The sequence below is a fragment of the Equus przewalskii genome, chromosome 12, assembly GCF_037783145.1.
Source record: "Equus przewalskii isolate Varuska chromosome 12, EquPr2, whole genome shotgun sequence".
Classification (NCBI taxonomy): domain Eukaryota; kingdom Metazoa; phylum Chordata; class Mammalia; order Perissodactyla; family Equidae; genus Equus; species Equus przewalskii.
In genome coordinates, this window is record NC_091842.1 from 38701647 (window position 1) to 38725101 (window position 23455).

Genomic DNA, 23455 nt, shown 5'->3' on the forward strand with positions numbered 1-23455 from the left:
CATGTCACCCTTTCCTACATCAAGACTGAAGTAACAAAAATGGACACTCCTAACACAAAGGAATCCACAAACCAGAAATTTCCCATCACTCCTGGGCCTCCTGGGACAAGGGAGAACAAGAGTACAGAATTTGGTATGTCTTTGGTAAGGGGACAGCAAATCTTCGTGTGTGTGTGTGTATGTGTGTGTGTCACACTGAGTTAGCGCTCATGGAGCTTTAACATGTGCTAGGTACGAAGCCAAATGCTTTACCCAGGTGACCTCATTTAATCATATAAGAACCCTATGGGGGGTCAGCGCAGTGGTGCAGCGGTTAAGTGCGCATGTTCCACCTTGGCGGCCTGGGGTTCGCCAGTTCAGATCCCAGGTGCAAACATGGCACCGCTTGGCAAGCCATGCTGTGGTAGGCATCCCACATAGAAACTAGAGGAAGATGGGCATGGATGTTAGCTCAGGGCCAGTCTTCCTCAGCAAAAAGAGGAGGATTGGCGACAGAAGTTAGCTCAGAGCTAGTCTTCCTCAAAAAAAAAAAAAGAGCCCTATGAAGTGGGTGCTATTATCCCAGTTTACAGGTGAGAAAACTGAGGCTAAGAAAGGTGAAGTAATTTGCCTAAGGCTGTACAGCTAATAATGGCAGAGCTGTGACCTGAATCATCTGACATCAGAACCTAAGCTCTTAACTACTAGTCACATTCAGCCACTGCCATCACCCTCCTCCCCCGACTCTGCTGTCCTTGTCACCTGAGGGCAGGAAGTGGTTATGCCCCATGGCCACAGCGGCCAAAGTCTGGGAGAGCCACAACAAGCACCTGGTTAGCAGGTTAACAATTCACAACAAATCAATAAAACAACAAAACGCAGACCCAGACCCAGAAATTCTTCTCACCCTCTACCACCAGGAACAGGGTCTTACCTCTATTTTAAATTTGGTAAAAGCAGTAGGGACTCCCACTGGCAGGGACATCAATAATATAAGCACTGAACTTAAAATTCTGAACAAAATGTCAGGAATGAACCGTGAGCCCCGCACACAGATGACAAAGTCTATCGACAGCTCACTCTGCCAGCCGGGGGTGGGAGGAGGGGCGTGTCCTCACAGGATGTCCTGGGCCCTCAGGTGCCTTCTGGTCTCATTGAAGGACACAAACACAAGCACTTTACTGCCAAAGCTGCTTTACATATAGCTGGTGCATGACCTTTGCACTTCAGCATACAGAGGAAACGTTCTGTGGTGGAAGTCCACTCCAGCGGAACGGGCTGGCACTGCACGAGCATTTCTAGTCTGTGCCTTCAGAGGGTGACCACAGCTGAAGAGGCTGCTCAGCCAACCAGAGACCCAGGTCGAACCTGAGGCTGTAGGACTCCTCTATCAGACCACACCCGGCTTTCCTGAGAAGGGGTTTCATTTCTCTCTCTCCCTCAGAGCACTTCCCAGCCAACAGTTGGAAAATGAATTCAAATAAACCCAGCCAACATTGACTGTGAGCCAGTCTGGGGCCAGGTGCTGCGCAAGGTGCTGGGGATTCAAAGAGGAAACATCCTAGCTCACCACAGGCAGGGACTCCAGGTCAGAACTGTTTGATGGCTCCTTCTAAGGTGATGCCAGGGGAAGAATACCCAGGTAACATTCATTCCAAGAATTGTATCCCCTTTTTGGGCCAAAACATTTTCTCCACAGTTGCAAACACCTAGTGTGACAAGAAAGGTCTACCACTTATTTGGGGGTTCAGTGCTTGCCCTGGCTTCCTGTTATGCTGTAAGCTGGACGGGGGCAGCGACCCTGTCTCTGTGTGTCACTTCTTAGCAAGGAGCAAATGCTAAATGAACATTTGTTTGAAGGAACAGAGGCCGACAGGACTCCAGAATCTGACTTCTGAGGACTGGACCCACCTGACGGTGGAGGTGCGGGCCCACACTCACAGCCTGTCTCCCTGAGCCATCTGCGTGCACAGGCTGAGCCAGCAGAGCGCGTCTTGTTCTACTGAAATGTCTTTTCCCTCATCTTGCTCTGCCTCTGCTGTGCACAAAAGGGCTCTATGGTCAACGCTGTCAGACACGCTAGAGAAGAGAAACGGCAGGTGGAATCCCCAAATAACGAGCTCAGGAACAAGTCTCTAAACTTAGAGCTAAACGTACATCCGTGTGTTATCACAAGAAGTAACGATGATCCAGAAACACAAACAATGAGCCACAGTGTGTCTCTAACTCAAAAAAATCACACAGTAACCTCAGAGTGCCCCAGTTCCCTGTGTCTTTTTGCTCAGCCCGAAGAGCGCTGAGTCCCTGAGCACGCCACAGTCTTTCTGGTTCACAGACTGGGAAAGAAGCTAGGGTCAGCCCTTAAGGTTTTCAGCAACTGTATTAGGGGAAAAAAGTAAACAAGCGATACTAAACCCTCTGAAAAACTACATCACTTTCCTGAAGAATTGTATCTATTCCAAACACCTGCCGGTACCCTTTCCTGTAATTAATGCAAGTCTTCAAAGACCCAGGAAGCAGCGAGCACCTGCAGCGACTCTCGTCAGTCTCGAATGACTCTACTCACGCGTACTTGAGGCTATTAGAAAGTGACCTGAGCACACTGTCTCCTACGGACCACCGATAACTGAACACAGCTGCTTCTAGGACAGCTTCTGCTAACAAGTTGTGTTAAATGTTTGAAATACAAGAGATTCAGGCTCTACTTAAATAACCAGGACCCACTGGTAGTGAAGTTGTCAGGAAAGGGAATTGTATGTACTGTCAGATTTTCATATGTGGATTGCAAAAGAAACTTTCCTCACAGTATAACGAGAGGCCTAACCACACCTAGGTCACAGACTGACAGTGCATTCTCTGAAGCCAATTCTAAAATTCTTAAATGCCATTTAAAAAACTATGTCTGGGAGCCAAATATCCCATTGGAATACAACTCTGAAATGACAATGGAAGTGAGTGGGAAAAACAGATAATTTGGCATACGCAATTCACTTTACAAACAACTTTTCAGAAATCATATATTAAAATTAAGCTTTACTCAGCAAAATTATGTCAATAAAAATTTAAAAGGAAGAACTGGCAAAGTGTCTGGCACACAGGAAGCTCCCAATAAATCCTGGCTGAAAGCAGGAAGAGGGTAAGGACAGGAACCGTGAAAATAGTGAGGGTTCTAAGGACACTCATAAGCTGACTGTGTGATCAACTCTCAGTTTAACCTATCAGGAAGGGCTTTAAAGAACACCAACATTCCAAAATAGTGAGCGAGGCCCAGGTTCCCACCCAGGGCTCAGCCCAGGCAGACCTCAAGCTCCCCTGGAGGTGGGAGAACAGCCGAGCGCTGTCTGCAGAACAATTTCCACGTGCTCTGTGACTGTGGGAATACCTGGGGTTTGGGAAAGAGAAGCCAGAGGTGCACAGAGTTACATGGAATAACTACTCCCACTCCTTTTTAGTTCAAGGGCTATAACAAGAAAATAAGAAAAGAGTCTACACTCCAAACAATTAAAATAAGTGCCCATTCCATGCTTGGTCAGGCTACAGACAGGATTTGTGGCGGCTGCCTTTTCACGGAGGACTTGGTCCCCCGGACTCAACAGGAGCTCAGCAAACACTGCTGCTGCTGGGACCCCCACCCTGGGGGCACCAAGATCAAGCCCTCCACTTCACTGGGAAACCCACCCCCAGCTTCAACCGCCTGCTCCTAACAAAACATACACTCATCTAATACCATTCGAGCTCTGAGCACAAGAGGAGCATCCAGGACCCAGACAAAAACAAAATGATGCAACAAGGAGGAAACCTGGTGTGCAGCTGAAGCCAATGACACCCTGGGCACAGCCTGTTCTGACCCGAGCAGGAGTCCCAACCAACAGAGAACCAGCGTCTCCTCGGCACAGCACCCCCACCTCCCACGGGAAGAGGGGCTACGGCTGCAGTGTCCATGGCCAAAGCTTCTGCCTGTGGGCATTTCGGAATCAAATCGCTGATATTTAATTACACTCTACAGACAGAGCATGGCATCTGAGCTCTGGGTAAATACGGCATTTGCTCATTGCCAGAGGGATTCAAAGTTAGACCGGCTGTGACAGGCAGATTTGGAGTCACGTCACTGCGGTTTTTCATTGCTGCAGTAGTGGTGTGTACAAGACACTGAAATCTTCGTGAAGCGCTCTGGGTCAGGAATGCAGAAAGCCTTCCAATCTGTCGTCTCCGTAAGCTGTTATGAGGAGCTCTCAGGCAGGCATGTACCAGAGGTCACAAGGCAAGTGGCAGAACCAAGGATAGAACTCAGGAGAATAGCTGCTCTCCGGCAGGAAGCGTTCCGGTACTCTCTAACCTCAGCAACCAGGGCCGCACACGGAGGAAGGAAGGGAAGCTTTACTCTGGAGCTCGCCCGGTACTCAGCTATTCCTAGCCCACAGCTACCCGCTTTCTACTGGGCTCTTTGGAGGCTCCGTGAAGATCCCTAAGTGGAAACCCGAAGATGCTTCTAAACCGCCCATCCTCTGAGGGACTGACTGGACGCCCACAAGCCGCTGTGCCATCTTACCAGCGCTTGTCTGGGTGACACCGTTCACTGTCCCCTCCACGTCAGTCTCGTCCTCGGCGTAGCTCAGGATCAGGCTCTGCTGCCGGCTTGTCAGTCTCCTGTGGACCGAGCACAGACAGCGGCCAAGTGTTTCCACCAGGCAGCTCTTTAAAGGAAATGGACTCAGTCAATCCCCATGCAGTGAGCGGGGAAATGCGGGACCCTGACCCAGGCAGGGAGCACACCCTGAGGCCAAGAGCCACACCCTCAGAGCTTCAGTAAAGAAAACCTCTTACAATACCCTAAGTTGTTTTAAAGTGCCACTGGAACTATGTTAAACAGTTCACTGGAAGTAAAAAAAAAAAAAGCTTTTAAAAGCATGTGTATAGGAAATTATCTAATTAAAAGGAGTGCCAGAAATCCAGTTCTCCCAAAGGGAGTCGGGCATGCCCTGTTCTGGATGCCTGCAGCTCTCTGCTCAGATCTTTCTCTCAGAGGACACAGACATCATGCACCATGATCTGGTTATAGATCTGTCTCTTCCACCAGACTGTGAGCACCCTGACAGCAAAAATAATAATAATAAACTACAGCAGCAATAGCTAAGCATTCCCCATGTATTATTCGTTTAACCCTCCAACTCAATGAGGTCAACCTTTTTTATTATGTCCACTTTACTGATGGAGCACTCAGACAGGATACACTTAACTTAAAGGGAGAAGGAACCCGCCCAGCCTCAACCCTCACAGCGGCAGAGCCACAATGGGCCAGGCGGTCTGGTGGTGCTGGACCACCACACGGCACTGCTCCGCACAGGTGAAACAAGCTCCACTGCTCCCGCCCAGGGGATGAAAGTGCAGAGCTCTGGCCTCGCAGCGGCCTGAGTGGGCACTTACTTCGGAACTCTTATCTTGATGTGAATGTAGTGATCTCCATAACCGTAACTGTTAATCCGGGGGATGCCTTTCCCACTCATCCGAATCTTCTGGTCTGTCTGAATCCCAGGGGGAATCTACAAAGAAAGGAAGTCTGTGGTTTGCCTTGGTCTCCAGTCGCCCCAATGAAAACACTTCACTACACGAAGACAATCTTACTCCTTGAAAAGAACTCCCAATCGGGTTTCTAGACCAAGCCCCCCAACAACCACATGGAAACTGCCTAAGCTGGGGTCCACCCCGAGTGACGAGGACTTGGGGGCAGGTAGTTTGGGGAAGTGAGTGCAGGAAGCAGAAAGGAGGAGGCATGGAGTAAAAACTGGGAGGAGACAAAGCCAACACAGGGGTGTGCTGCTGAGGCTGCTCTCTGGCCCTCCACGGGAGCTGGATTCCAGGACCCTGGAGAAGCAGAGAATGGTCCCAAGAAGTGTCCACCAAACACCTATCCATGGCTCCTGCCTCTATAGGCAGAGGTTGACCTAATGCCCCCACGTCTGCCTGCAAAGGGCTCCTGAGAGGTTGGAGAAGGCCCTAGGTAAATGAGACACTGTGACCCAGAGGCGGGAAGGCCCAGAGGTGGGAAGAGCCAGAGGTGGGGAGTGAGAGGGACACTGAGCTCACAGGAGGCTGTCCTCTGTGCTGCTACTGAAATCAGGGGTGGCATGAGATGTGACTCAGGCACCAAAGGCATCTGCTCCCCTAATCAGGCACCGGAGTGGGAACAGGTGCAGATGAGCTCACAGCAGGGCAAGGTACACCTGCTTCATGGTGCACCACAGTTCCCGAGACCTAACAGGTAGAAAAGGGGATGCAACCCAGGAATTGTCTTCCATGGTGATTACACATGGAAGGCCTAGAGTTTGTGGCTCACAGCCGAGGAATGCCTAACATTCTTCCTGCCCTCCCCAAAACCCCGTCTCCTCTGAATCCCCAACATGCTGGTTGTTCAGAAGTTCTAGCCACTTCTCAGCCATTTCTCGTTTCAGAAAAAAAGAACAACAAATTACAAGGGTGACAATGCCATTCTCACGCCCTCCTACCGTCACGTTGATGGTCTCATACAGGCCCTGGGCTCTGGCTGTCCCCCCGAGAATAGCCTGCGCTATAGAAATAAAGAGGTCGGAGTGGATGTCTGCGCCGTCCCTCCGGAACACGGGGCTTTTCTGCACCTAGAGCCAAACACGAGAGATGGGGATTACACACAGGGAAGTCATTGAGACTGGACATCAGCCCCACGTCCAGCAGCCCGAGCTCAGGGCCTGACACGCGTTACACTGCTTCTGTGCTTAGAGCATAGCATTGAGGAAGAGAGTGTACTTTCACCAAAGCAGACACCACCCCAGGCTCCTGGGTTACGTGTCAGATTCATTTCTATACTGCAATGCAAGTGCCAGTCTCAGGTCAAACTACTCAATTGTGAAAGGAAATTAAAAAGTAAAATTGACTTTTGGAATATTTTTTAAAAAGCCTATTTTACTAGAAAGTATAGAAAAACACAGAATAATACATATATAAAGGCAAAAACAGTTTATTTTCCAAACAGTCATTTGACAGAAGCCACCTTCATGACAGACTGGCAGCACTGTAATTATTCTGATTTTATAAGCACCATTTTTTGCGTCTAAAAGACATTTTCTGCCTTTCAGTGATTTCTTTTTTTCCTTCTCCGTTATTAGATAGCAAGAGAACCTGAATTCTCTACAAAACCTTTCTCACAGATTGGCTTTCAGCTTGCTGTCTCTGTCTTTGACTTTTCAGTCTAGAAGATGCACCCTTAATTTTACTTTCGTCTTTGCTTTAAATTACGAAATACTTCACACATGTATAAACTGCTAAGTAAACAACACACATGGTGTATCCACAACCCAGCTTAGGTAATAAAACGTTCTGAATGCAGGTGAAGTTTCCTCGCCTCCTCCTTACCTCTCCAGAGTAACCACTGCAGTGAATTTATTATTTATCACTCCTAACAGCATTTTTTTACTTTTACTGAATATTTACATGTCCGTAAATAATATATAACACCCTCTCGCAGGGTTTAAGACCTTATATAGATGGTCTCCTCTTCTTGCATCCTCTGACAATCTGCCCCCTCTCCCTCATCTGTAACTGAGAAGTCTCGAGATGTCTCCTACTGACACACGTGGCTCTAGTTCCTTCCTTTTGACTGCTCTTGTACCCCATGACCACAGCGTGGGTCACTCAGCCACTGCTTTTCAAAGGACGGCAGGCTGTCGTCAGTGTCTTGCTACCATGAACAAGGCTGTCACACGCACCTTGTGCCTCTGCCTGCTACACCTGTGGGGTTTCCTCGGGTAGCTACCTAGTGGAATTGCCAGTAGAAGGCGCTATCTCCTTTAACATTTCCCTAATCTCAGAAAACCACGTCAGCCCCGGTATACAGCAGGTAAAACTGCACCTTTGGCCCTGACTGCCCCTACCAACAACTTGATACATCAATAAAAACACAAGATGTGTTCTGTATTTTTATGTGTCCTATGTTGCCAACTTGTAAACATCCTGAGGCAACTTTGTTGTCTCCACACCTAGCACCAATGCTTGACATAACACATGTTTAATAACCCCATTGAAGTGGCCACTGCTCCCCTTAGAAACAAGGATGGCCAGAAATGCCCCGGGAAGCTCCGACCTCCTGAGAAGCCTCAGCTGTACCCTCTCCAAGACAGCAAGGGCTGACAGAAGCTATGCAAGCAGAGCACCTACCCTGAATGTGATGAAAATTTCTCTTTTTCCTACAGGCATCCTCACAGTCTGGCCATCCTCGACTCCTATAAGTAAGAACAAAAGTTCAAAAGAGAACAATTATTTTGGGACCTCCCAAGGCATTTTTCTTTTACCTTAGGCCCATTTACAACCCACCAACTTCCTTGCTCATTTCTGTTTCTTCTTAACAAGGAACAATGCAATTATCCAAGACAGCAATAGGTGTAAGTTTTCAAAGGTGCAGCATAAAATAATTGACAACTGAACAAGAGAACCTCTGTTCATTTACTCAGGTTTACTGAGCACCTGCCTTCTACCAGCTCCATGTGGTACCTCAGGGAGTGCACAGTCTGGTAGGGGAGATGCGTATTAACCAAACAACAACACTAATAGATGTGTCATTACAAACGGAGACATGTTCTTAGCAGGAAAAGATCACAACTCCAGACAAAGGAACAGGGAGGGTGGGAGGGTTCCAGAAGGCTTCCCTGGGGAAGTGACACCTGGGCTGGGAGCTCCAGAACAGTTAACCCGCTGAACACAAGGTAGAAAGTGAGTTTCAGATGCGGGAATGGCACACACAAAGGCTGTGTTCTGGGATGCAGCATGGCCCGTGCAAGGAGCTAGTGAAAGTCTCAGCAGGCAACAAGGGGGTGACTGGTAAGAACAGAGGCTGGAGAGGTGAGCAGACCTCCCTTCTCAGCGCACTGAGAGTCAGTGCAGGATCTTCAACAGGGCAAGTTACATGATCAGACTGCCCCATGGAAAGAACGCCCTGGAAGAGGCCAGTGGGGGACAGCAGTCACAGGCTGCCCTGGGGCCCAAGGGTAGGTGGGTGCAGACTGGGCCGGCAGTGGGGATAATGCTGGCCTCGAGGACTAAAGACGGAGGTGTGGAGGAGCTCCTTCACCGCACATTGGGAAGAGTGGGCAAGTCAGGCCCCTTCTCCCTAACGTGCTATGGAGACTTTAACGACGACTGGCACAAAGGAGAATGCAAGGAGATTCTAGTTCCTCCTCTAGTCCAGGGCTCCCGGGCCTTAACCACAGCTTTTACAACGGCCAAATCAGAGGAAACAGGGACCTTGGTACTCCCAGCCCCGAGCATGGAAGAACCCCAGAACCCACCGGCAGGCACAGGGATCACCACCTTCTTCTTCTGCTTGGCTTGTCCCGCTCCTCTGCAGACCACACAGGGAGTCGTGATGATGGAGCCTCGACCACCACACCTCCGACATGTGGAGCGCATCACAAAAGGGCCTGTATTTATGGTTTCCTAACAAAAAGGAGAAGAAAAATGGGACCCTGAAGACACAGGTAAACTCTGACAGCCAAGGCTCTGTGACCACAATGTGCACAAGAGAAATGTTTCAGGGGCAGGCCCGGTGGTGGAGAGGTTAAGTTCACACATTCCGCTTTGGTGGCCTGGGGTTCACCGGTTTGGATCCTGGGTGCGGACATGGCACCACTTGGCAAGCCACGCTGTGGCAGGCATCCTACATATAAAGTAGAGGAAGATGGGCATGGATGTTAGCTCAGGGCCAGTCTTCCTCAGCAAAAAGAGGAGGATTGGCAGATGTTAGCTCAGGGCTGATCTTCCTCAAAAAAATAAATAAATAAATAAATAAATAAAAAATAGAGCTAATCTTCCTCAAAAAAAAAACCATGTTTAGGGGCCAGCCCTGTGGCCGAGTGGTTAAGTTCACACACTCCGATTCAGTGGCCCAGGGTTTCACTGATTCGGATCCTGGGCAGGGACATGGCACTGCTCATCAAGCCGTGCTGAGGTGGTATCCCACACAGCACAACCAGAAGGACCTACAACTAGAATATACAACTATGTACTGGGGGTCTCTTGGGAGAGGAAGAAGAAGAAGAAGAAAAGAAGAAGATTGGCAACAGATGGTAGCTCAGGTGCCAATCTTAAAAAAAAAATTATTTTTAAAGGGGCCAGCCTTGTAGCCTAGTGGTTAAGTTCAGCATTTGGTGGCCCAGGTTCAGTTCCCAGGCACAGACCTACACCACTTGTCAGTAGCCATGTCATGGTGGCAACCCACATACAAAATAGAGGAAGACTGGTACAGATTTAGCTCAGGGAGAATCTTCCTCAGTGGGCAAAAATAATAGTGTTTTAAAATATTCAAAGATATGGAAAAATGCTTTTATAGTAAATGAGGGAAAATTACATGTATAATTCTCAACTGTTGAAAATTATATACATGGGCAAAAACATATTCAAAGTCAAAAGACAAACTAGAAAAAACACAACTAAAATCACTGACAAAAGACTAATTTACTTAATTTATAAAGAGTTTCTACAAATGAATAAGACAAGAGCAATTACCCAATAAAAAGGATAAAAGACTGAAGAGATGCCAAGGAAAACAATGGTTCTCAAATCTTAGAAAAGATGTTCAACTTCACACATAATAGATACCTGCACATTCAAAAACTGAATATGAGAAGTGATGTTATTCAAAGGTATCCATTGTCTATAGTAGCAAAAGATGAGAACAACCTAAGCAACCAATAATAGGGAACTGGCTAAATAAATAATGACATATTTGTATGAAGGAATTCTGTGGCCATAAAAAGATTGAGGCAGCTCTATATACAGAGTATTTCCAAAATATAAAAATAAAACGTCAAGGTACAAATAGTACTAACTGTACTCTTCTACCCTTGGTATAAAAAAACGTGCACATGGGGCCAGCTCAGCGGCACAGCAGTTAAGTTCATGTGCTCCACTTTGGCGGCCCAGGGTTCACCTGTTTGGATGCCGGGTGCAGACCTATGCATCGCTTATCAAGCCATGCTGTGGCAGGTGTGCTGTGGCAGGTGTCCCACGTATAAAGTAGAGGAACGTGGGCACAGATGTTAGCTCAGGACCAATCTTCCTCAGCAAAAAGAGAAGGATTGGCAGCAGATGTTAGCTCACAGCTAATCCTCCTCAAAAAAAAAAAAAAATGTGTGCATGCATACATAGGCCTACATTTACAAGGACAGAAGGATGCTTGAGAGTGGAACTCAGTGGCTAAAAATCAAGAATAGGACAGAGGGGCCGGCCCCATGGCTGAGTGGTTAAGTTCACGCTCTGCTTTGGGGGCCCAGGGTTTCGCTGGTTCAGATCCTGGGTGTGGACCTAGCACTGCTCATGAAGCCATGCTGAGGCGGCATCCCACATAGCGGAAATAGAACCACCACCAACTAGAATATGCAATTATGTACTGGGGTGCTTTGGGGAGATGAAGGGAAAAAAAAAGATTAGCAATAGATTTTAGCTCAGGGCCAATCTTAAAACAAAAAAAAGAATGGGAGAGAGACTTACTTTACACTGTTTATAATTTGCACCTGCTGAATTTTTAATGATTTGCATATATTACCTATTAAACTAAAAATTAAAAATTATAAAACAAAAACATTCCTAATCAACAACTGGCAGGAAACACACTAAAATGCTAACAGTGGGGCAATTATCAGGGACTTTTGTCTCCTTTTTTAAGCTTTTCTGCACTCGAGACAACTTACCCCCCACCCCACCTCCTACACACCACAAACAATGATTTGATTTTAAAGGTGGGTGGTGGAGAATTTCCTAATCCCCTTAAAAAGGAAACCATCTAAATGGAATACACACCTGATCAACAGAAATCTAACTGCATTTCAAGCAAACAATACAATCATAGTGAAGAGAGAGAAAAAGAAGTGACTTAAATACTTTTGAACACAGTATTTTCACTATTTATTCTCAATGCAAAGATAAAAAGAACACTAACTGTCAAATGCCAGTAAGTAGGCCTGGTTTTTGCAGCGGGATGAGTAACAGTTCTGAAGCTACTTTTCATGTGTCACAGGACTGAGCAAATGAGTAAACATATTGAGGATAATCAGAGCCAGATTTCTCTTCACCAGAAAAAAGTTTCAAATGTGGACAGGCAGAGGACTAGATAACCTTGTGGCGCTGGAAAGGAAGTGGAACTATCAGGCTGAACTCATTGGTTTGTTGGATGGATGGTGGGTGGATGGACAGGTGTGTGTGTATATGTATCTATAATATGAATAATGTGGAAACAGATATCTATATGGGTATATATATCTATATGTGTGCACATGTGCCTACACACAAAAACACCTAGCTCTGTCTGCTGAGCGGGCTTAGAAGCAGTGACACTCCAGGTACAATGAGCACACCTATAGCACAGATCTTGGTTTCTAAATCCCAGTAGACATTAAAAGGAACCAAGACTCCTTGGAGAAACAGCTGGTTCCAGGGAGTGACAGGGAAAGTACAAGTTGAGTCCAGAACATCTTGTTGTGATAAAAAGTAAGGAAGTGCTGAAAGAATGATGGGGACGTGTCAAAAGGATACAGGAGCCAGCTGCAAGGGACTTCCACAGGCCAAGTCAGGGACAATCTGATCATCTAGGTAAGTAATTATTCTGATTATAGCCCAGTGAATAAAACAAGCATCCATGAGTTCATACTGATATAAATGAATGAATAAATAAATGGAGAAGAAGAGAAAGTTCTTTCTTTCACTAGAATGCCAACTAATAAATGTAGAAAGGATGCTGGAATCAGAAAAGCACCATTTTGCAACTGTCAGTAATAACTGATTCACACAAGAAAGATCAATGGATGCTATAACTATTGGGTGAAAGTTTGATGAGGATCAGGATATTTCTAATAGTGTCGAGGTAACTCACCACAATTTCCCTACTAATTTCAAAGGGAAAAATAACTTTTTGGGGAAGACACCTAGTGGACACTACCCTAACTAAATGATGATGATCAATGTAACATCATCACCAATGGGACAAACCAACACCCTGTGACTTCTGACATGATCCATTGAAAAGGACAGCAAGCCCCTGTGGTATTTCTGCCAAAAATGCATAATCTGAATCTTATCATGAGGAAGTATCAAATGAACCCAAAATGAAGGACATTCTACAAAATAGCCAGCCTGTAATCCTAAAAATGTCAAGGTCGGAAAAGAAAAAGAAAAGCTGAGAAACTGTACAAGATTAAAGGTGCCTAAGGATATGACAACCAAATACCACACAAGACCCCAGCCTGGATCCTGGACCAGGAAAAAAAAGAACACTATAAGGACACTTGAAAAAATCTGAGTAAGTACAGATAATGATATTCTATCAACATTAAATTTCCTGATTTTGACAACTGTACCATGGTTATATAAAAGAATGTTTTTGCTCTTAAAAAATGTACACCAGAAATGACAAAGCAAATGGGACAAAATGTTAACAATTGGTGAAGCTAGGTAAAAGGAATAAGGGAGTGGTTCCCTATACTAATGTATAAGTTCGAATTATATCAAAAACTTAGCAAAAAGAAAAAGAAAAAATAATTACACCACAAGTAAAATTTAAGTCCCCTCGTCCCACCCATTTCAAATCACCAAAATACCCTAAAGTGTATTTTCAGAGAAAACAGCAGATTCTTGCTCTGTCTGTACTCCTGGAAAAGTGCAGAAGGTCCTAGATAAAATAGCCCCACCTGGTTATGGACTCCCAAAGCCCCATGCAGTGCTGAATAAACACCCACAGGAGCACAGAGAAAGGGATGGTGGGGAGAAGTGCGCTGGCAAGAGGTGGGGGTCCCCTGGGGAAGCCCAGGGGGCGCTGACACGCACGCATCTCACCATGCCAGAGCCGCCGCAGTAGTGGCAGTGCTGCACCTTGGTGCCAGGCTCGTTCCCCTTGCCGTCACACCGCTCACAGGTATCAGTGATGTTCACAGTGAACTCCTTGTTGACACCCTTGGCAGCTTGATTGAAGGTCAACTCCATGATATACTAAAGAAATCAAGGGATGGCCTGTCATATTTCTTGAAGTAAGGGAGGGTGCAGGCCACTTTAATTTTAAAGACTTTATTTTTTAAAGCGGTTTTAGGTTTCCAAAACTGAGAGGAAGGGACAGAGATTTCCCACATACCCCTGCCCCGACACATGCACAGCCTCTCCCATTATCAGCATCGCTCATCAGAGTGGTACATTTTCTATCAAGGATGAACCTACATGGACGCATCATAATTATTCAAAGACCGCAGTTTACATTAGGGCTCCCTCTTGGTGCTGTACATTCTGTGGGTCTGAACACATGTACTGACACGTGTCCATCATGAGAAAATCACACAGAGTACTCTCACTGCCCTAAAAATCCCGTGCTCTGCCCATTCACACCCCAGCCCCACCAGTTACTTTACTCTTTAACTGCTTCACTTACCTGTGCTCTGCCAAGTAAGAACAGACGCGACTCACTTAACCGATTCTGCCCTAACCCTCAAGACTTTTAAGAGCGAATGTGTTGGGGTATTTTCTCCCCAAAGCCCCACTACATAGTTGTGCAACCTAGCTCTAAGTGCTTCTAGTTCTTCTATGTGGGATGTCACCACAGCATGGCCTGATGAGCAGTGTGTAGGTCCACACCCAGGATCTGAACTGGCAAACCCCAGGCCACCGAAGTGGAGCATGCAAACTTAACCACTATGCCACTATGTATTGGGGCTTTGGGGAGAAAAAAGAAGAAAGGAGGAAGATTGGCAACAGATGTTCACTCAGGGCCAATCTTCCTCACCAAAAAACAAAAACAAAAATAAAAAACACCTCTCTAAAAAGACATAAATAGGGAAGAGGTAGGATTAGCAGTGTCTCTCCTAGAATAATGTAGCAGGCTCTAGATAAAATACTCACACCTTAATAATGGACTCTGAGAGTCTTAGGTGCTCTCTGATTAAGCAATTGTAAGAATATAGTCAAAATGGATGCACACATTATTACCTATACAACTTCCCAAATTTTGGAATCATTTCTTACCAAGATGACTGCCTCCAGATCATTTCATTTAACCTGCTTTGCCTTTTTCTTTGAGAAATGGAAACTGATAAATCTGTTTGCAACACATTTAGCAGCTAAAACTTGAATGATTCTTCAAAACAAGATGCTTACCTCCTGAGGCTGATTGAATACACCCTGGAAATCTCCAAAAGAAGATGAGGAGAACTCCCCAAAGATCTTCCTGAAGAGCTCCTCTGGGTCGACAGTGGGGCCTCCTTTCCAGTAGCTCTGCCCGGAGCCGCCGGCCCCAGGATCGAAGCCAGCGGAGCCGTAGGCATCGTACTGCTTCCTCTTCACTTCATCACTCAGCACCTACCGAGAACGGCACAGCAATCAGGCTCTCCTGAGGTGCAGGGACACAGACACCAAGTACAGATAATGGCACTGTTCAAAATTAAATGTCCAGATTTCAACAACTGTACTGTGGTTATGGAAAAGAATGCTTTTGTTCCCAGAAAATACACAGAGAAGTACTTAGGGGTAAGAGACACAATGTCTGCAACCTACTCTCCCATGGTTGGAGGGGACATGCACACACACAGCAGATGCATGATATCCTATATATCCTGCACCCTTTCAGGGCGGTCAGAGTCTGGGAAGAAGGCCCACTTTTACATAACTCTGGAACTAGTCAGCAGTTGTCACGTGTACGCTTCGTCCCTCTGATTACATTTTACATTCCTCCAGGGCACGTGAGTCTTCTCCTTTTACAGTACCCACTGTCCTCACCAGACAGCACTGCCCTCAGTAGGAGGGCGGTATTCAAATAGGTGCAGAATGAATCGATCCAACAAGGGGTCCCAGAACCGGCTACAAGTCCAACCAACTGGGGAGCTCTATTTATACACATCATTGGATCCTGTTCTTCACTGAGAGTCCAGGTTACAACTAGCAAGAGACCTGAGAATCCTTTCTTCCATGAGGTGATCTGGTGTGGGGACACAGCCTTCACACTGGACCTTATGACATGTCAGGTCGCCCTGTGCAGCACACTCGGATGCATACATGCAGCTGAATGACAGTGACTGCACACACCTGGGTGGCATTACCTCATAGGCTTCTGCCAGCTGGGAGAACTTCTCCTTGGCTTTAGGATCATCCTTATTTGTGTCTGGGTGGTATTTCTTTGCAAGCTAAGGGAGGAAATGGTAAATTAGTCTGGACACAAGATAATTACTAAAACTCAACCCCAAATATCAGTCACAATCCCACCTCCTTTATAGCATTGTCTCTCCCAAACTTTACAACCAACAGCAATTCTTATTTTTTTAATAGGAGAGCTGGGGTATTTTATTTTTTTTTTTTTTTTTTTTTTTTTTTAAAGATTTTATTTTTTCCTTTTTCTCCCCAAAGCCCCCCGTACATAGTTGTATATTTTTCGTTGTGGGTTCTTCTAGTTGTGGCATGTGGGACGCTGCCTCAGCGTGGTCTGATGAGCAGTGCCATGTCCGCGCCCAGGATTCGAACCAACGAAACACTGGGCCGCCTGCAGCGGAGCACGCGAACTTAACCACTCGGCCACGGGGCCAGCCCCAGGGGGTATTTTATTTTATTATCTTTTTTTTCTTCTCCCCAAAGTCCCCCAGTACTTAGCTGTAAATTCTAGTCATAGGTCCCTCCAGTTCTGCTATGTGGGACACCGTCACAGCATGGCCCAACAAGCTGTACAAAGGAGTATACAGTGGAAAGTCTGGCCATGGGGCCAGCCCCCAAATAGCAATTCTTAAAACAAAGTTTAAGACTTTAAAATAAACCATCTCTTCAAATCTGAGATATGTACACAATTTTCAATCACAACAAGTCTCTACCAAAAATAACAACAAATTCTAGAACTTGGGCACCTTTGTGAAAGATGCAAAGCAGCATATCTGGTACACTATCATCCATGTAAAAAGAGAGGACATGGGGCTGGCCTGGTGGCATAGTGGTTAAGCTCACGCGCTCTGCTTCAGTGGCCCCAGGTTTCACTGGTTCAGATCCTGGGGACGGACCTACACACCACTCATCAGGCCATGCTGTGGTGGCATCCCACATAGAAGAACTAGAAGGACTTACAACTAGAAATATCCAACTTTGTTACTAGGGTTTTGGGGAGAAAAAAAAAGAGAGAGAGGAAGATTGGCCACAGATGTTAGCTCAGGGCCAATCTTCCTCACCAAAAAAGCATTAAAAAAAAGAACATTATTGATAAAGCAGTAAAAAGTCATTAATTTAAAAATAATAATAAAAAAAGAGGACAATAACTGGATAGATAAGCAGATGTGTCTGCTGTATAAATTATTTTTGGAAGAACACACAATAAACTGGTAACACTGATTGCTACAGAAGCGATGTGGATGAATGGGAAGGAGCAAGACTTTCCACTGTATACTCCTTTATACTTTTTGAATTGTGAACAAGGGGCATGTATTACCTATTCAAAACATAGATTAAAATATTGAAAAACAAAATAAAATCTCACTTGGCTATCCAGAGCACACAGGCGTGCTGAGCTTTCTAAAGGCTACCTCCTGGCTGCACCAAGCATGCTGCGCTGTGCAGGTCTTCACAGTGTTTGTGGTGGCTATGGCTGCCTTCCAAGCCTGGATTCCCACAGGCCCCTTAGGTGAGGGCAAGGGGGTACACAGAACCCTAAAGCTAAAAGTGACTCGGGAAGCCACCTGGCTCTGTCACTGCCAGCAGCTGGCTGCTTAATCTGGTTCTAGAGATGCTGGTCCTCACCCCAGCACATAGGAGCATGTCAGACGCTACATGCCAACCCCCAAAGGGGGGTATCAAGGCATGGCCAGTAGATCACAGTGGGCCAGAAGGCTGGTCCCAAACGTCAAGACAAGATATGCTGGTACACTCATGAGATCAGCACAAGGAAAAGAAAGGCCTTTTGCAGTCTGAAAGACCTGTGTTTTAGTCTCATGTATGTCACATACCGGCTTGTGTGGGCTTGGCTGTATGTCATAACCTCACTGAGCCTCTTGCCATGAAGAGTAAATGACGTAACACAAGCAAAGCTTTTATCAAGGTCTGATCTCAGCAATTGCTCCATAAAGGCTACCTTGAGAACTTCTAGGGGCAGGCCTGTGGCATGGTGGTTAAGTTCAGCACGCTCCACTTTGGCAGACCCAGGCACAGACCTACATCCCTCGTTGGCAGCCATGCTGTGGCAGCCACCCACATGCAAAATAGAGGAAGACTGGCAAAGATATTAGCTCAGGGTGAATCTTCCTCAAGCAAAAAGAAGAAGATTGGCAACTGATATTAGCTCAGGGTGAATATTCCTCAGCAAGAAAAAGAAAAAAAGAATTCTGGTTTTAAATTGCAGTTTTACCTGATCTTTTTATTTCCACACCTAAAAACTTCAATAGTTCCCAACTCTCTCTTAAATTAAGTCTCTGGGACTTGCTAAGGGCCTCAAACATCCCATTAATTTGGCCCAAGCCTCCATCTTTCCAATCTTCTCTCACTCTTGCATTAGGTAGCTCACCCTGCAGCTCAAAAGAGACATGCTATTCAGGATTCCCAAGCCAGGATCTCTGCTTCCTACCCCCATGCCTTTGCTCATTCCATTACAACACAGTAATAAAAAGACAACTCAAAAAATGGGCAAAGGACCTGAATACATATATAACAAATGGCCAGTGAGCAAACGAAAAGATGCTCAACATTGTTAGCCACGACGGAAAAGCAAATCAAAACCACAGTGAGATCCCACTTCACACCCACTAGGGTGGCTAGAATCAAAAAGACAGGTAACAGCAAGTGCTGGGGAGGATGTGGGGAAACCAGAACCCTTACACACTGCTCTGGGGACACAAAATGGTGTAGCTGATTTGGAAAACACTCTGGCATTTCTTCAAACATTTAAATATAGAGTTACCACAACCCAGGAATTCCACTCCTAGGTATATGTATATACCCAAGAAAAATGAAAACATAAGTCTACACAAAACTTATACATAGGGGCCGGCCCTGTGGCCGAGTGGTTAAGTTCATGCGCTCTGCTTCAGTGGCCCGGGGTTTCACCAGTTCGAATCCTGGGCGCGGACATGGCACAGCTCATCAAGCCATGCTGAGGTGTCGTCCCACATGCCACAACTAGAAGGACCCACAACTAAAAATACACAACTATGTATCGGGGGGACTTTGGGGAGAAAAGGGAAAAATAAAATCTTTAAAAAAAAAACTTATACATAGGTATTCATAGCAGCACTACTCATAATAGCAAAAAAGTGGAAACAATCTAAATATCTATCAACTGATGAATGGAAAAATAAAATGTGGTCTATCCATGTAATGAAATATTATTTGACCAATAAAAGGAATGAAACCCTGATATATGCTACAACATGCATAAACCGTGAAAACATTATTCTAAAGTGAAAGAAGTAAGACACAAAGGCCATATATTGTATGATTTCATTTCTATGAAATGTCTAAAATAGGCAAATCTATAGAGACAGAAAGTAGGTTAGCAACTGCAAGGGCAGGGAAGAGAGGAGAATAGGAAATAAGTTCTAATGGGTGCTGGGTCTCTTTTTGAGGTGTTGAAAATGTTCTCAAATTGATTGTGGCGATGGTTGTACAACTGTGTGAATACACTAAAAACCAGTGAATTGTACGCTTTAAAAAAAGGTAAGAAGAGGGAATAATCATCCAAGCCACAGGCTATTAGTCTGATCTCCATCAGTACATGGTTCACAAATATGGGGCTGGGACAAAGTTTTTGCTTGCCCACAAAAAAAAAAAAAAAAATTCAATAATCTTGTAGTAAATTTTTCATAAAGGTAATTTACTTTTGTATTTAACTTATATCTTATTCAAAGACCTCTTCTTTACTCTGATAGTATGGCTTTCCTATCTTTATAGTGTTAAGATGCTCCTCCTCTTATCAATGACATTAATAGACTGTACTTATTACTTTTAACATCTATATTAGGCAAAACACAAAGGCTGGAAATCCCACTTTGGTGTCCCCAGTTTTTTTTTTTAATTTTATTTTATTATTTGTGTATGTGTGAGAGGAAGATTAGCCCTGAGCTAACTGCTGCCAATCCTCCCCTTTTTGCAGAGGAAGACTGGCCCTGAGCTAACATCTGTGCCCATCTTCCTCTACTTTATATGTAGGACGCCTACCACAGCACGGCTTGCCAAGCATTGCCATGTTCACACCCGGGATCTGAACCAGCGAACCCCAGGCCACCGAAGTGGAACGTGCGAACTTAACCCCTGCACCACCAGGCCAGCCCATATTTTGGTTTTTATTTTGTTGATCAGAGCAAAAGTCTGGGAACCACTGGTCTAGATAACTCACATGCCACTTCACCAATTAGCCAAATACATTCAGGATACGACAAGAATGTCACACCCTCTGAGTTAAGAACAGAAATAATTCTAAGTCCAGAAACTTTTATCTGAATGCAAAGAACACTACCTAAAACTCAGACCAATGTACCTACTGATTCAGAAGGTACAGAATAAATTTAAGGACAAAAACAGCTCTGGAAAAAGACTTTTTTAAAAATCTCTGGTTCGGACTCTCTCCTTTTTTCCGAAGCATTAACCAGTATGATGTTATGCGCTGAGAAACACAGTTCAGCAGAGCCCATCTTTACCATATCATTCTATACTGTCAGCTGCATGTGTCGTATGCGCCTGGGCAGATACACCGCACTGATCAGGATCAGACTAGATCGAAAGGATTTCTTTCACAATCTTGTCTATAAAATCTGGCTTCCATACAGACCTGGTAATAGGCTTTCTTGATTTCCTTCTGGCTAGCATTTCGGGGCACTCCTAATATCTGGTAATAATCCTCTTTGGCCAAAGAGGCACTCGTGTGGAAGGAAGCAGTACAAACAAAAGGGTAACTTTTTACACCTAAAAAAGAAAAAAGGAAAGAAAATCACTCTGGGAATATACTCAACAAAAAGAAATGGTGTGTAAACAACCGGCCAGGATCTACCTGTGAGGAAGCAAACGGGTCACAGCTTTAGGGCCTGTTCTCGGCCAGGCCCACAGGAGACGAAACTCAGCGCACTTCAAAACCCGCTAAAGACACTTCAGATGAAGAGCACAAAACAACGTCCGAGCACTGGGCAGGGCAGATTCTGCAGGATTACACTACAGCTGAAGCCTCAGTATACCGCCACAGGTACTGCTCCCCAGATGAGGGCTGCACCTGGAGATGATTCAAAAGGGACTTTGCTCCCCTGTTACACTGCCGAGCACCCGCCATGTGCAGGTATTTTCATATGCTTTGTCTCTAATGCTTAACAGCTCCCCTGGTTCTCTCCCTCTACCATGCAACCTTGGATGTCTGCTTACAGGGTGGTTCTCAGAGTGTGGTCCCTCGGACCAGCAGCAGCATCAGCTTGTTGGAGATGCAAATTTCCAGGCCCCATCCCAGACTTCAATCAGAATCTCTAGAGGTCAGGTACAGCAGGCTGTGTTTAACAAGCCCTCCAATTGATGATTCTGTCAAACGCTTAAGTTTGGGAGCCACTACACAGTCATGTGCTGCATAACGACATTTCAGTCAAAGAGGGACTGCATATGTGACTGTGGTCCCGTAAGATTAATACCATCTAGCCTAGGTGTGTAGTGGGCTATCCCAACTAGGTTTGTGTAAGTGTACTCTGTGATGTTTGCACAACGAAGAAATCGCCTAACAGCACATTCTCTGAACGTATCCCTGTCACTAAGCGACACACAACTGTAAATTGTTCTTAGTCTTAGAGTCACAGATCTCTCAGACAATCTGATAAAAGCGTTGACCCCTCCCCTAAAAAAATACACATATATACACACACAAGGTTAAAAGGCCCTGTGCCAGAACCTCTGTTTACCCCAGAGCAGACAACCTGAAAGGAACCAAAGCATGAGGCAGGCAGCCACATGCCCTGCCCTCCTTTCAGGTCTCTTGCATCAGCAACTAGGAGGAGAGGCCAACAGACACATCTCCTCAACTGCCCTGTGCCCGAGGCAGAAAGCTAACCTGGACTGGCCTGTCACAAAGTGAAGGGGGAGGCTGCTGTACAACCTCGAGTCCTGCCTCCTAACCCCCAGCCAGAATACGACAACTGGAAGATGAGGAGAGTGGGGCTGGGTGCAAAAGGGGGCCAAGAAAAGGCAGAAGGGAGAGCGGGGTCAAGAAAGAGAACAAGGATCACGAGGCAGCTCCAGGTTTTGCATTCATCTGCAGAGGAGAAGCTTCCGTGTTCACCATTCATTCAATAAATACTTACAAATATTCACCATTCATTCATGCAGCAAATATTCACTGAGTATCTGCTGGGCACTGGGCTACACGCCAGGGATACGACAGCCAACCATTCAAAGGCACTGCCCTCCTGGAGCTGACATTTATTCAAAATCTTACCACCATATTAGGCACTGAGGATACAAGATGAATAAAAAGTCAAGGCCAATGCCCTCAAGGAGCTTACAGTCCTGCAGGGGAGTATGGGAGGCAGCGTGGGAAGAGATATTAGCACAGAAGAACGTGCAGAGTAAGAATACACAAGTCCTCTAACCACGGCTTCTAAGCTCCGCACTGCCGATGACGGGATTGGTGTGGGGGGGGCATGAGGGACATGGACAGACGACTGTCCTATTATAGACTGAATTGTGCCCCTCCCCCCATTTATATGTTGAAGTCCTAACCCCCAGCGCCTCAAAATGTGACTAATGTGACTGTATTGGAGATAGGGTCTTTAAAGATGACCTTGACAAAACACTGATCTTGGACTTCTAGTTTCCAGAACTAGAAAATAATAAAGAAAAACTAAATTTCTGTTGTTTAAGCCACCAGTCTGTGGCACTTTGTTACAGCAGCCCTGGCAAACTAACACACCTCTGTACTGTAGGATGCCTTGCAGCACTCCTGGTCAACCAGAGGTCAGTTGCACTCCCCTGCCTCCCACTAACTGACAACCAGAAACATCTCCAGACATTAACAAACGTCCCCTAGAGGGTAAAATCACCCCCAGTTGAGAACCACTGATGACCCAATCTAAGAAGTTCACGGAAAGTCTTCTATGGCACCTGCTGTTAAACTGCAGAAATTAGCTAGGCTAGGAAGGACTTTGAATCCGGCCAGGTTCACACCCGCAGTCCTGGAATTATTTGTGACAGCACCTCCTTTCACTTTCAAAAGTGCCCCATTTGGCTGATACAACATATGGTCATCTTTGGTTTGGAGGGAGTGGTTCACGGGAAAGTTCTGGTGCATTTAGGAACTGCAGATACTATGATGTAACTAGAGACTCTGTGGTGGTGGCAGTGACGGAGGGGTGGTTAGAGATGATGATTAATGAGGCCTAGGAATAAGCAGAAGGGCCTCTGAGCTATGCTAAGGAGTCATGATTTTATCCTGAGGGCAAGAGGGAGCCACTGCAAGTGGTAAACAGAGAGGAAACAGGAAAGAAACAGGGAG

At 45.8% G+C, this 23455-nt stretch overlaps 1 protein-coding gene across 4 annotated transcripts in view; it reads right to left on the reverse strand.

Annotated features, from left to right (window-relative positions):
- The window catches only part of DNAJA3 (DnaJ heat shock protein family (Hsp40) member A3), a 30540-nt gene that overhangs the window by 3816 nt on the left and 3269 nt on the right, over nt 1–23455 (reverse strand). For 2 of the 4 annotated variants that reach the window (XM_070568589.1, XM_008524736.2), the window contains exons 2-10: nt 20765–20898; nt 16074–16157; nt 15136–15336; nt 13831–13983; nt 9294–9441; nt 8167–8231; nt 6483–6611; nt 5404–5519; nt 4529–4626 (exon numbers count right to left, since the gene is read on the reverse strand). In XM_070568589.1, coding sequence (XP_070424690.1) covers nt 4529–4626; nt 5404–5519; nt 6483–6611; nt 8167–8231; nt 9294–9441; nt 13831–13983; nt 15136–15336; nt 16074–16157; nt 20765–20898 — 1128 coding nt within the window. Of the gene's footprint in view, nt 1–4528; nt 4627–5403; nt 5520–6482; nt 6612–8166; nt 8232–9293; nt 9442–13821; nt 13984–15135; nt 15337–16073; nt 16158–20764; nt 20899–23455 lie in introns of all 4 variants that reach the window. The other 2 variants (XM_070568587.1, XM_070568588.1) reach the window with 1 other exon arrangement.